Source organism: Nerophis ophidion, linkage group LG16, assembly GCF_033978795.1.
Source record: "Nerophis ophidion isolate RoL-2023_Sa linkage group LG16, RoL_Noph_v1.0, whole genome shotgun sequence".
In the NCBI taxonomy this organism is placed as follows: domain Eukaryota; kingdom Metazoa; phylum Chordata; class Actinopteri; order Syngnathiformes; family Syngnathidae; genus Nerophis; species Nerophis ophidion.
The window spans coordinates 18,366,534-18,381,133 of NC_084626.1; the positions used below are offsets into that span (position 1 = coordinate 18,366,534).

The following is a 14,600-nucleotide window of genomic DNA, read 5'->3' on the forward strand; positions in this document are numbered from 1 at the left end:
AAGGTATGCCAAGGGGTACGTGAGATTTTTTTAGATATTCTAAAAAATAGCAACAATTCAAAAACCTTTTATAAATATATTTATTGAATCATACTTCAACAAAATATTAATGTAAGTTCATAAACTGTGAAAAGAAATGCAACAATGCAATATTCAGTGTTGACAGCTAGATTTTTTGTGGACATGTTCCATAAATATTGATGTTAAAGATATTTTTTTTTTTGTGAAGAAATGTTTAGAATTAAGTTCTTGAATCCAGATGGATTTCTATAACAATCTCCAAAGAGGGCACTTTAAGTTGATGATTACTTCTATGTGTAGAAATCTTTATTTATAATTGAATCACTTGTTTATTTTTCAACAAGTTTTTAGTTATTTTTATATCTTTTTTTCCCAAATAGTTCCAGAAAGACCACTACAAATGAGCAATATTTTGCACTGGTATACAATTTAATACATCAGAAACTGATGACATAGTGCTGTATTTTACTTCTTTATCTCTTTTTTTCAACCAAAAATGCTTTTGCTCTGATTAGGGGGTACTTGAATTAAAAAAATGTTCACAGGGGGTACATCACTGAAAAAAGGTTGAGAACCACTGCTCTAGGGCAGGGCCTGGCAACCCGTGGCTCTGGAGCCGCATGCTGCTCTTTAGTGTTGCCCTGTGGCTCTCTGTAGCTTTTTAAAAAAACAACATATTTTTTGTTTTAATACGGTTTCTGTAGGAGGAAAAACATTACACAAACCTCCCTAATTGCTATAAAGCACAATGTTTATATTAAACATGCTTCACTGATTTGAGTATTTGGCGAGCGCCGTTTTGTCCTATAATTTTGGCGGTCCTTGAACTCACCGTAGTATGTTTACATGTATAACTTTCTCCGACTTTCTAAGACTTGTGTTATGCCACTACTTTTTCTGTCTCATTTTGTCCACCAAACTTATAACGTTGTTTATGAATGCACAAAGGTGAGTTTTGTTGATGTTATTGGCCTATGTGGAGTGCTAATCAGACATTTGGTCAGTCTGACTGCAAGCTAATCGATGCTAACATGCTATTTAGGCTAGCTGTATGTACATATTGCATCATTATGCTACTTATGCACTATGCTAGCTGTATGTACATATTGCATCATTATGCCTCATTTGTAGCTATATTTGAGCTCATTTAGTTTCCTCTAAGTCCTCATAATTCAATTTATATCTCATGACACACTATCTGTATGTAATATGGCTTTTAATTTTTTGCGGCTCCAGACAGATTTGTGTTTGTATTTTTGGTCCGATATGGCTCTTTCAACATTTTGGGTTGCCAAAAGAGATCTGTTTCTCAGTTGTCATACACTTATGTACCACTATTTGCGGTAATGGCAACGGATACTGCAGTATCAAAGAGCAGAAGTCTGGAACAAAGTCATAGAGAAGAAACTATATTTATATCCTATGAAAAAAGTCTAAGCACACAAAATTATGGCGAGTTGTAAAGCTGTATTTTTATTTCCATTTAAATTTTATTGGCAGTTTAGTTACATTTTTGACTATATTCAATTTACCAGTAGTTAAAATTTATTTTAAGCACTGCTTATATGTATGTAAATTAGATTTTTCATTAGTTTTTATGAGTCTCTTTCTTTTGCAGTATATTTAATTAGTATTTATTTTTGTAATCAGCCTGACCTATGAATTGATAATATGTGGTAACACTTTAGTATTGGGAACATATTAAAGTAACTAAGACTTAATTTTGAGTTATTTGGACACTAGGGGAACATATAGGGTTTAGGGTTACTAATAAACAATAATTCTGAGGTTATTGCTGGAAGATTCTTAGTTAATGGCTTACTAGTTGTGTAATAAGGGCATACAGAATAAGGTATAAATGAGTGCTTAATAATGACTACCGTATTTCCTTGAATTGCCGCCGGGGCACTAATTAATTTAAAACCTTTTGTCACTCCTGCGCTTACCAAAGGCATGCGGTAAAAGTAAGCATGCGCTAATTATTTTAAAACCTCTTCTCACTCCGGCACTTACCAAAGGTATGCAGTAAAAATTTGAGTGTGATGTAAGCTTGGACCTTAAATCCTACTGAATAGCTCTTAATCTTCTTCCCTTTATGCGATTTCAAATTACCGGTATTGAAATCAGCCTCCTCCTTTTTGAAAATGAGGACAGGGGAAATGTCACTCGTGACGTCATGAGTTTGACCAGGCGGTAAAACTAAGCATGCGCTAATTATTTGGCGAAGCGATTTTGACCCGGCGGTAATTCAAGACAGGTGCATACTATATGCCCTACGGCAATTCAAGGAAATACGGTAATTAAGAGCCAATATGTTCCTAATTTGTATGTTTATAAGCAACTAATTAATGGTGAATATGTGTCCCCCATACTAAAGTGTTATCTTTGTGATTAGCATTTTCACTTTAATGAGTATATTATGTACATTGGGTACTTTGTACAGTCCAATGCTGTTCCAAACCCATGTAGGATCTGAGCTGAGGATGTCGTTGTGGTTTGTACAGCCCTTTGAGACACTTGTGATTAAGGGCTATATAAATATACTTTGACTGATTGATTACAGTACTGTCATTGGGGCACTTAGCGCTAGTGACCATCACTATATATATCTCTGCTTAATCAATCAATCTATCAATCAATCAAAGTTAATTTATATAGCCTTTATTATCAAATGTCTGAAAGGGCTACACAAGCCACAACGGCAGTCTCCGCTTGGATCCCACATCAAGGCAGGAACAACGAAAAACCTGGGAAGGGACCTCAGATGTGGGAGCCCCGCTGTGGGTAACCGGTGCAATGGAGGCTGAACAGATGCCGCTATTAACTTGAAAGTCCAGTTCATAGTGAGGCCATTAGGGGATCCTCTTGTATAGAAACAAGTCAGCAGCGCAGAGACGTCACCAATGGATGCAAAGAGGAGGGGTCCATCCCGGGTCCCGACTTTGAACAGCTAGTGCAGGGGTGGCCAACTAGTCAGAGACTAAGAGCCACTTTTTTTTCGGTGTTACTGCAAAGAGCCACATCATACACATGGGTACACATGAACATCATATTTTAATCATGTATGCACGCATACACAGACCTCTGCTCAGCCAGATCTAATGAAAATAACCACACCAACATGATAATATCAGTAATTTTCAACAGTTAACATTGTGAGGGATGGCGAGCATGGTTGCAAGACAGCTCCCTAAGATTAGCTTCAATATCAGGTGCTTGGGCCACGGGAATACTCTTAATTATGGCTGGTTTATTAATAATAATAATGATAATAACAATGGATTAGATTTTATATCACGCTTTTCTATTATTAAATTTTATACCGCGCTTTTCTATTATTAGATACTCAAAGCGCTCACAGAGAAGTGGGAACTCATCATTCATTCACACCTTGTGGTGTGAATGATGAATTAAAGGCCTACTGAAACCCACTACTACTGGCCACGCAGTCTGATAGTTTATATGTCAACGATGAAATATTAACATTGCAACACATGCCAATACGGCCGGTTTAGTTGATTAAATTGCAATTTTAAATTTCCCACGGAGTTTCTTGTTGAAAACGTCGCGGAATGATGAAGCGTGCGCGTGACGTCACGGACTGTCAGGAAATATTAGCTCAGCAACAGTTACGGCTAAACGTCGTCTCTTTTCATCGCATAATTACACAGTAATTTTGACATCTGTGTTGCTGAATCTTTTCCAATTTGTTCAATTAGTAATGGAGACTATAAAGAACAATGCTGTTGGTCGAAAGTGATGTATTGCAGCTGTCTTTAGCACCGAGACACAGCCGGTGTTTCTTTGTTTTTAACACAGAGCAGTCAAGCGAACATGTTTCTCTACGTCATCCAGCATGTTTTTGGATGGGAAAATTGTGATATACATCTTACCGGAGACATCATTGGACTATTTGTCCTCCTGCAGTAGCTGTTTAAAAGGCAGCTGTGAGCTTGGCTCCTCGGCTTCTCTCTGAGGCACAGCGTGTTCACCGCAGCCATCCGACCTCGAGGTATGCATTTACAAGCTCACTAAAACACTATTAAAACAATAAGCAGATAAGGGATCTTCCAGAATTATCCTAGTAATTGTGTCTAATTACATCTGAAACGCTCACACTTCCGCCGCCCGAAGCCGGCGCTTTTTATTTTATTAATTATTTTTTTTTCTAGTCCTTCGCTATCAATATCATCATCCACTAATCTTTCATCCTCGCTCTAATTAATGGGGAAATTGTCGTTTTCTCGGTCCGAATAGCTTTTGCACTGGAGGCTCCCATTAAAAACAATGTGAGGACGTGAGGAGCCCTCACCCTTGTGACGTCATCGTCTGCGATTTCCGGTAAAGGCGAGGCTTTTTTATCAGCACCAAAAGTTGCAAACTTTATCGTCGATGTTCTCTACTAAATCCTTTCAGCAAAAATATGGCAATATTGTGAAATGATCAAGTATGACACAGAATGGACCTGCTATCCCCTCATTTCAGTAAGCCTTTAAGCTGTATGTTCCAGGTGATGGAGTTCCCTATGACTAAAGTGTGATGTCCGGTAGACTTGAATGTAGGACTAGCTAAAGGGCTAAATCTATTATGCATCTCAACCAGTTCCCAGTGGCTTGTAGGCCGCTTAGGGCTGCTACAAACAGGGCTAGTCAGCTTTCTACAGCTAACCTTAGCGAACGTGTCCGCGACGTCTAAAGTTACTAAATGATTTTGCTCTAACTGGCGGACACGGCCCTCTAGTAGAACCAACCTCTCCATGAATAAGGTGCACGAAGAACAGGAAGCCATACTCACCTTGTTTCTTTCACCGAGTCAATTTAACGAGCTGAAGCTTATGGGAAAGTATCCAGTAACAAACGTGTCCACATCATTCACTTAGTGTGTCGTGATCTTTATGTGATGAAACATTGTGACCTCTAAGTGTCGAAAAAACCCAATTTCCACTCAATATCAAGACAGACAGCATGACTCAGTGGGCCAGTTGAAAGGGTTCAGAGGTCATAACGCCCCTTTGATGTCTTAAAAGTTTAAAGGCCTACTGAAACCCACTACTACCGACCGCGCAGTCAGTTTATATATCAATGATGAAATATTAACATTGCAACACATACCAATACGTCCGGTTTAGTTTACTAAACTACAATTTTAAATTTCCCGCAGAGTTTCTTGTTGAAAACGTCGCGGAATGATGACACGTGTTTGTGATGTCTCGGGTTGTAGCGGACATATTAGCCCAGCACCACACACGGCTAAACGTCATCTCTTTTCATCGCATAATTACACAGTAATTTGGACATCTGTGTTGCTGAATCTTTTGCAATTTGTTCAATTAATAATGGAGACTATAAAGAATAATGCTGTTGGTGGAAAGCGCTGGATTGCAGCTGCCTTTAGCACCGAAACACAGCCTGTGTTTCTTTGTTTGTTGTAAAGCTTTAACACAGAGCGGTCAAGCGAACATGTTTCTTTATGTCAACCAGCAAGTTTTTGGATGGGAAAATTGTGATATTAAGACGGCTCTTACCGGAGACTTCAGTGGATTACGCGACTTCCTCCTGCAGCTCAAAAAGGCAGCTGTGATCTTGGCTCCTCCTATGGCTTCTCTGAGAGACACTGGCGTTCACCGCAGCCATCCGACTTTCAGGAATGACTTTACAATCTCACTAAAACACTATTAAAACAATAAGCGGATAATGGATCTTCCAGAATTATCCTAGTAAATGTGTCTAATTACATCTGAAACGGTCCCATTACCGCCGCCTGGAGCCGTTGCTTTTTTTTGGTGCTTCACTCTAACTTTCCTCATCCACGAATCTTTCATCGTCGCTCAAATTAATGGGGAAATCGTCACTTTCTCTGTCCGAACAGCTCTTGCTGCTTGAGGATCACATTATAAACAATGTGAGGATGTGAGGAGCCCTCACACTGGTGACGTCACACGCACATCGTCTGCTACTTCCGGTACAGGCAAGGCGTTTTTATTAGAGACCAAAAGTTGCAAACTTTATCGTCGATGTTCTCTACTAAATCCTTTCAGCAAAAATATGCGAAATGATCAAGTATGACACATAGAATGGACCTGGGTATCCACGTTTAAATAGGAAAATCTCATTTCAGTAGGCCGTTAACTTAATAAACACTTCAGATTGTTTTCACTTTGGGACTTTTGTTTTTGTCGAAAAAAGTAAACATTTGAAATGTCTAAAGGTGTAGACACTGCAATGGTTTCCACCATTAATATGTTTATCAAAGTCCCATGGGCCTACATGACACACATAGGCTCTTCTTTACAAAGTGTATGATGCGCATAATGCTATGTTTTTTTCCCCGGTCCCTTTTTCGCAGCTCTGTCAACAACTGCAATACCGTTGCTTCCAGTAAAATAATGTTTATATGTGACACCACTATGAAGTAACAGCGCAGCAAAATGTTGGACACACAGGCATAGACACCAGAAGCAAGTTATACAGAAATGTAACTTGTTGCTTAGAGCAAACAAGACAGCCAGACCAAGTGTGGCAAAAGGCAGGAATAAATAGCTCTCTGATTATTGCCCGGGAGCAGGTGAGCGTTCCGAACACTAATCAGAGGCAGGTGAAAATAATCAGCACCCTTGACAACCAAGAAGCACAAACCCAGGGGTGCTGAAACAAAACTAAGGGAGTCTTAAACTAAAACAAAACATGATCCGGGCAACTGATCATCACAAAATCTCCTTTTTTGTACAGTGTAAATGCTACCACATTTCATTAACTCAGAGAACCACTGCTACTTCTATTGTAGTACAATTTATTCAAGAGGGTTTTCTGTACAGAAAATATATAGAATGTGTACACGTACACACAATTACATAAATATGTATGAAAATGTGTATAGTTGCCATTAACTATACATATTTACAGCATTATCTGCAATAATGACGTAATACAAACAGTTACATCAATATTCTATTGTCTTGCAGAACACCCAGGGAAGTTGTTACATTTATAAACCACTAGGCCGTGTTCTAATCTATTTTTTTACACATCAGGAGCATATTTTAGGATGCACATTCTGCCTATTGTACGTCACTATTCAAAATATAAATTAATAAACTGGAGTGGAGATTTTTCAACATTGTTGTAGTGCATGAGAACAATGCTGAGCATATCATTTCTTACACTTTCCTATTTTCCCTGTCGGGGGTAATGGGTGGCCACAGTGCGTCAAATCCATGAAATGATTCCATGAAAGGCAGAAGCGTGCAGCAATATACCACGAACAATATGACATCATGGACTTGTTTTCACAGCAACTTCACTTGAAGGTAGAACAGCAAAGAGCAGAAGAGCAGAAAGAAAACGGACACAGCATGGAAATGATGCCAGCTTGTCGTCCGGCAGGAAGTTTCCTAACTCTTAACCCAAACTCTGTTCCTATTTCCAACCTCTAAACCATGGGTGTCAAACTCTGGCCCGCGGGCCAAATGTGGCCCGCCGTGTAATTTCATTTGGCCCTTGAGGTAATATCAAATTAAGATTAGAGCTGGCCAGCCGGTATTATACAGAGGCGATGTCTCTGTAACATTGCATTCACCGCTGATACTAATACTTGCCAACTCCCACGATTTTCCCGGGAGACTCCCAAAGTTCAGTGCCCCTCCCGAAAATCTCCCGGGGCAACCATTCTTCCTAATTTCTCCCGATTTCCACCCGGACAACAATATTGGGGGCGTGCCTCAAAGGCACTGCCTTTAGCGTCCTCTACAGCCTGTCGTCACGTCTGCTTTTCCGCCATACAAACAACGTGCCGGCCCAGTCACATAATACATGCGGCTTTAACACACACAAGTGAATGCAAGGCATACTTGATCAACAGCCATAAGGGTCACACTGAGGGTGGCCATATAAACAACTTTAACACTTTTACAAATAAGCGCCAAACTGTGAACCCACACCAAACAAGAATGAAAAAAGACATTTTGGGAGAACATCCACACCGTAGCACAACATAAACTCAACAGAAGATATACCCAGAACCCTTTGCAGCACTAACTCTTCCGGGACGCTACAATATACACCCCCCCTACCACCAAACCCCGCTCCCCCAATTTTTATTACAATTTTTTTTGATATCCCATTGATATTTTTCTAATAATTATTATAAATTGAAACTCGATTTTGCATGTGACTATAAAGTTATATAAGCCTTGCTTGTTTAATATTCAATGCAAAACTTGTTTGGGTCCCTATTAAAGGTTAATTTGTTCAACTTTGGCCCGCGGTTTTGTTCAGTTTTAAATTTTGGCCCACTCTGTATTTGAGTTTGACACCCCTGCTCTAATCTTAATCTAGTTTAGTCACATAGGACAAAAAATATAGTCTTTACCATAACTCAAAATAACATGCTTTGACTTGACCAAACCAAATCATTATTATGTATCTCTTAGTGCTGTCAAATGATGTTTTTTAAAAATCAGATTAATCACACTATTGAGTTTGGATTAATCATGACTAACCACAGGTTAATACTTGTTTGCTCAAATTAATTTAATTTAAAGGTAGTTTCTCTGCGTGACTAATCTGCTTACACACATGATTCATTCCATCTTTTTGTTGTGATTAATCACGTTGAAAAACTAATGCTAATTTCCTGGAACGGCACTGTTTTTTTAAATGTAGCATAGTGTTGAAAGGCACCAGCACTGCAGCCACAGGCCGGAACAAACACAGATCGGAACTCGACAAAGAAAAGTGCAAGCTGTATGGCAAGGTTAAAACCCCACAATATTGCGGATTTCCCGGCAAGCCCAAAATTGTCTGGATTCGCTGCCGCAGTGAGCAGAGTAATCCTCGGAGCATGTCGGGTCTTAAAGGCCTACTGAAACCCACTACTACCGACCACGCAGTCTGATAGTTTATATATCAATGATGAAATATTAACATTGCAACACATGCCAATACGGCCTTTTTAGTTTACTAAATTGCATTTTTAAGTTTCCCGCGAAGTATCCTGTTGAAAACGTTGCGGAATGACGAGGCGTATGATGACGAGTGCGCGTGACGTCACTGGTTGTAGCGGACATGTTCTTCCAGCACCGATTACGGCTAAAAGTCGTCTGCTTTAATGGCATAATTACACAGTATTCTGGACATCTCTGTTGCTGAATCTTTTGCAATTTGTTCAATTAATAATGGAGACTATAAAGAAGAAAGATGTTGGTGGAAAGCGGTGTATTGCAGCTGGCTGTAGCAACACAAACACAGCCGGTGTTTCTTTGTTTACGTACCCTAAAGATGACGGTGAAACTTTAATATGGAACAGAGCGGTCAAGCCAACATGGTTCTCTAGCACATGTCAACCGGCAGGTTTCGGTGAGAAAATTGTGGTAATAAGTCGGCCCTTACCGTTGACATGAGCAGAGCTTGTGTCGTTCCTCCTGCAGCTGTCAAAGAGGCAGCTGCGACTCTCTTGCTTCCTCCGTGGCTTCCCTCAGAGACACTAGCGGTCACCACACCCCTCCAACTTTCAGGTACGACTATATAATCTCACTAAAACAATAGTAACACAATAAGCAGATAAGGGATTTTCCAGAATTATCTTGGTAAATGTGTCTAATAACATCTGAACTGCTCCCAGTGCCCTCTCTTTATTTTTTTTCTCTCTAGTCCTTCACTCTCACTATCCTCATCCACAAATGTTTCATCCTCGCTCAAATTAATGGGGAGCTTGTCGCTTTCTTGGTCCGAATCACTCTCGCTGCTGGTTGCTATGATTGTAAACAATGTGCGGATGTGAGGATCTCCACAACCCGTGACATCACGCGCACATCGTCTGCTACTTTCGGTACAGGCAAGGCTTTTTTATTAGCGACCAAAAGTTGCAAACTTTATCGTGGATGTTCTCTACTAAATCCTTTCAGCAAAAATATGGCAATATCGTGAAATGATCAAGTATGACACATAGAATGGACCTGCTATCCCCGTTTGAATAAGAAAATCTCATTTCAGTAGGCCTTTAAATGCCAGCATCTAGCTGCCTTCCAATAAAGGCAAACCACACCGGAAAGTTCACATGAAGTAAATTCAACCATCAAACTTTTCACAAACCTTACCAAAATGTGTGACAACACCCTTAATGCTGCGACCCATTGTGGAATACGAGAGGCCGCCCTAAACAGTCACATGACTGTCATGAAGTGAAGACTTAGGAGGCCCCCATCGACACGCACACCATTTATTGAAAATACTTTCAAAATGTCCACTATTGATTCCCAAGCGCGACCACCGCTGCTGCTCACTACTCCCCTCACCTCCCAGGGAGTAAAACAAGGGGATGGGTAAAATGTAGAGAGTAATTTCACCACACCTGGTGTGTGTGTGACTATCCGTGGTTCTTTAGCTTTTAACTTTAACTTAATTCTTACTAAACTCTCATCAAGTTTTCAGCAAGTCAATCACCCGCAGTTAATTAAAACATTTCGAAAATGTTTGAATACAACACTCTGAGAATACAACTAAATTTCTGTCAAAATGCGGGGTCTTCCAACTGTTAATCTGAATTCTTTAAGTAAAAGATTGAACTGTGAATAATCATTATTATTCTCATTTCAAAAGTGTAATTAACCTGTTAAAAATAAGTCATTTGACAGCACTAATATAAATGTCAGCAGCCAAGTAAGTGAGCATTATTATATTTATATTATCATAAATACAATTATTTAGTTTTTATATATAGATATACATATAGATATAAATATTACATAATAAAACAAGTAATAACAAATTAAATTCTGTTTAGGGGCCCAATTTAAGCCAGGTCCTTGCACACTAAAAAATACAGAGTTATTTTGATAACCCAATTTATGAGTTGCTAGTGTTGGGTTATAATTTTGGAGTTATTTTTATGAATAACAATCAAATATTCGGGTTACAAGTGTATTATTTTAACTAAATTTCTGGGTTTTCAAAATGATGAACCTTTTTTTAATTAAAAAGTAACTTTTTTCTTGAAGCAAATTTTATTATGGATTGTTATTTACATTAATATTATTTACAATCACCCAACACTGAATTAACTTTTGGGATAAATAATTCAAACCAATAATTTGATGGGGAATAACCAAACATTAAGTTATAATAACTAAACGTTTTGTTTAAATAATTCAACGCAAAAGTTGGGTTGAAAAAATTTACCCAAAATGTTGAGTTAAAATAACTCAAATAAGGCGTTCGTCCTTTTCTGAATCAGCAGTTGGGTTAAAATTTCAACCCAACATTTTTTTTGTGTGTGCATATACTTTATAATACAAACATAACATTTTGAGGTTGGTAGCTTTTTTTTGAGCAGAGAACATTTTCCAGACTATATTAGGATTTTCCTGCTCACAATAGTCCTCTTTTCTGTAAATTGACAGAGAATAAATAATAGCACATTTGTCAAAAAATATTTGAGCTAATAGCACAGTTGCACTTGAAGTCAAACAGGTCCTCCATTAGATTTTACAGGTCAGGTTCTTTACCTAAAAGGTTATTCACAAAACCAAAGTCCTTCATCGCAGCCAAAAAATATATTTGGAGTTTGCTTGCTTGCTTGTGTTACTTTTTGAAGGGTGTCAGTCTGCCGATGTTGTGCCAGAAGGTTGAAGCTTTGCGTTTGGGCTCAGCCAACATGAACACGTGCTGTGGAGCTAGAGACGTCGCCACGGGATGTTTATGTCGCAGCAGGAAGTCGTAGCAAGGTCTGCTCACCACTGAGGAACCAGAGAAGAACATATTTATTTAATGACATGATGCTCAGACTTGTGTTTTTGTCCTATACAGAGGGGCAAAAAAGTATTTAGTCAGCCACCGATTGTGCAAGTTCTCCCACCTAAAATGATGACAGAGGTCTGTAATTTTCATCATAGGTACACTTCAACTGTGAGAGACAGAATGGGGAAAAAAAATCCAGGAATTCACATTGTAGGAATTTTAAAGAAGGTATTTGTAAATTATGGTGGAAAATAAGTATTTGGTCAACCATTCAAAGCTCTCACTGATCGAAGGAGGTTTTGGCTCGAAGTCTCACGATACATGGCCCCATTAATTCTTTCCTTAACACGGATCAATCGTCCTGTCCCCTTAGCAGAAAAACAGCCCCAAAGCATGATGTTTCCACCCCCATGCTTCACAGTAGGTATGGTGTTCTTGGGATGAAACTCAGTATTCTTCTTCCTCCAAACACGACGAGTTAAGTTTATACCAAAAAGTTCTGTTTTGGTTTCATCTGCCCACATGACATTCTCCCAATCCTCTGCTGTATCATCCATGTGCTCTCTGGCAAACTTCAGACGGGCTTGGACATGCACTGGCTTAAGCAGGGGGACACGTCTGGCACTGCAGGATTTGCTTCCCTGTCAGCGTAGTGTGTTACTGATGGTAACCTTTGTTACTTTGGTCCCAGCTCTCTGTAGGTCGTTCACCAGGTCACCCGTGTGGTTCTGGGATTTTTGCTCACCGTTCTCATGATCATTTTGACCCCACAGGATGAGATTTTGCGTGGAGCCCCAAATCGAGGGAGATTATCAGTGGATAATTGCTCCCACAGTTGATTTTTTCCACACCAAGCTGCTTGCCTATTGTAGATTCACTCTTCCCAGTCTGGTGCAGGTCTACAATTCTTTTCCTGGTCTTTGACATAGTGGAGTTTGGATTCTGATTGTTTGAGGCTGTGGACAGGTGTCTTTTATACAGATAACGAGTTCAAACAAGTGCCATTAATACAGGTAACGAGTGGAGGACAGAAGAACTTCTTAAAGAAGAAGTTACAGGTCTGTGAGAGCCACAGATCTTCCTTGTTTGAAGTGACCAAATACTTATTTTCCACCATAATTTACAAATAAATTCTTTAAAATTCCTACAATGTGAATTCTTGGATTTTTTTCACATTCTGTCTCTCACAGTTGAAGTGTACCCATGATGAAAATGACAAACCTCTGTTATCATTTTAAGTGGGAGAACTTGCACAATCGGTGGCTGACTAAATACTTTTTTGCCCCACTGTATATGCCAGACCTTACATAAGTCATTACTTTGTGTTTGAGGGATCCTCATTCTGTTTCTGAAATATTTGACCCCAACATGTTCTGCAGTTCTCCTCAAAGCAAAGTAGCTAAATAATCGTTTTCTTGTCCTTGGTGGGGTTTCTCTTAGAGGGGTTTTGAATTACTCCGAAGCGAAGACTCCTTCAGGCTCAGGTCAATACCTTGCGGTAATTCTAACCAATATGTTGTTTATGGCCCCATTTTGGTCTTTACTATTACTTATTTATTATCATCATTATTAGACTCGGCAGCACGGTGGTACAGGGGTTAGTACATGTGCCTAACAATACGAAGGTCCTGAGTAGTTCTGGATCGTTCTGTGGCGAGTTTGCATGTTCTGGGTTCCCTATGGGTACTCCGGCTTCCTCCCACTTCCAAAGACATGCACCTGGGGATAGGTTGATTGGCAACACTAAATTGGCCCTAGTGTGTGAATGTGAGTGTGAATGTTGTCTATCTGTGTTGGACCTGCGATGAGGTGGTGACTTGTCCAGGGTGTACCCCGCCTTCAGCCCGAATGCAGCTGAGATAGGCTCCAGCACCCCCCGCGACCCAAAGGGACAAGCGGTAAAAAATGGATGGATGGATTATTAGACTCCTAAAAGACCCACACGCCACACAAACCTGATGTCATATGCCCCACATGCACACATACGAACTAAAAAGTCTTTGTCGCCTTCCTAACTGCCTTTTTTTCTTTAATGCTAAGTTTGCAGCAGGCAGCATCATCTCACATGACGCTCGGGGGCCGAGAATGTCAATCAAGGGACAAAAGTGACGTCAACGTGAAGATTGATGGTCACACATTTTTAGGTCTATTTTTTTTTTAATGCCTGGCTAGCGATCGACTGACATACCCTCCGCGATCGTCGTAATGGGCAACCCTGATTTAGCCGATTATTTTTGGACAAGCCAGCGCGTCCGACAAGAAAAGGTTTTTCCCCCGTTCAGCGATTATATTTGCTTTTTTTCTGTGGATAGTCGCCTAACAGGTTCCGAGGGTTTTATGCTGAGAGCCCAGGATAACTCCAAGTTACGGCTAACGTGTATTCCGATGCTCTCAGGTGCATTTAGCTCCAAGTTCGGTCATTCTGCTTAAGCTATGATTGTTATTACTTCTTTTGGAAGTGGAGCGGGAAAAAGTTGACTCTGATTGGCTGTTGTCGCGGACATTTCCGCCATGCTGCGACCCCTAAGGGAATAAGCGGTAGAAAATGGATGGATGGATGAATCGAGTTAATTATATTCCAATTTCAACCAGATTGACTCGAAATGTATCACGTTCATATAATCGCCCGGCCCCACTTCAGACAGAGGGTGAAATGATGGTAAGAATACGATAATAACATTAAAAACTTTGTTTGTAATGCATATTTTCTGCTGGATCCACTCTCTATTTTATGCTGCCTTTTTTTGCTGCACCTGCTACATATACTTTAATAATGCACATGGTAATTGGGATTTGTTATATATTGTATATATTTTATAACATATAATATAATATATCAGTATATAT

At 39.7% G+C, this 14,600-nt stretch overlaps 1 protein-coding gene across 2 annotated transcripts in view; it reads right to left on the reverse strand.

Annotated features, from left to right (window-relative positions):
• Nucleotides 1–3,195: 3,195 nt before the first annotated feature.
• The window catches only part of LOC133535067 (rho guanine nucleotide exchange factor 4-like), a 96,911-nt gene continuing 85,506 nt past the window's right edge, over nucleotides 3,196–14,600 (reverse strand). For both annotated transcript variants that reach the window (XM_061874499.1, XM_061874500.1), the window contains one exon: nucleotides 3,196–11,752. In XM_061874499.1, the coding sequence (XP_061730483.1) occupies nucleotides 11,598–11,752 (155 nt within the window). In that variant the 3' untranslated portion in view covers nucleotides 3,196–11,597. The remainder of the gene's footprint in view (nucleotides 11,753–14,600) is intronic.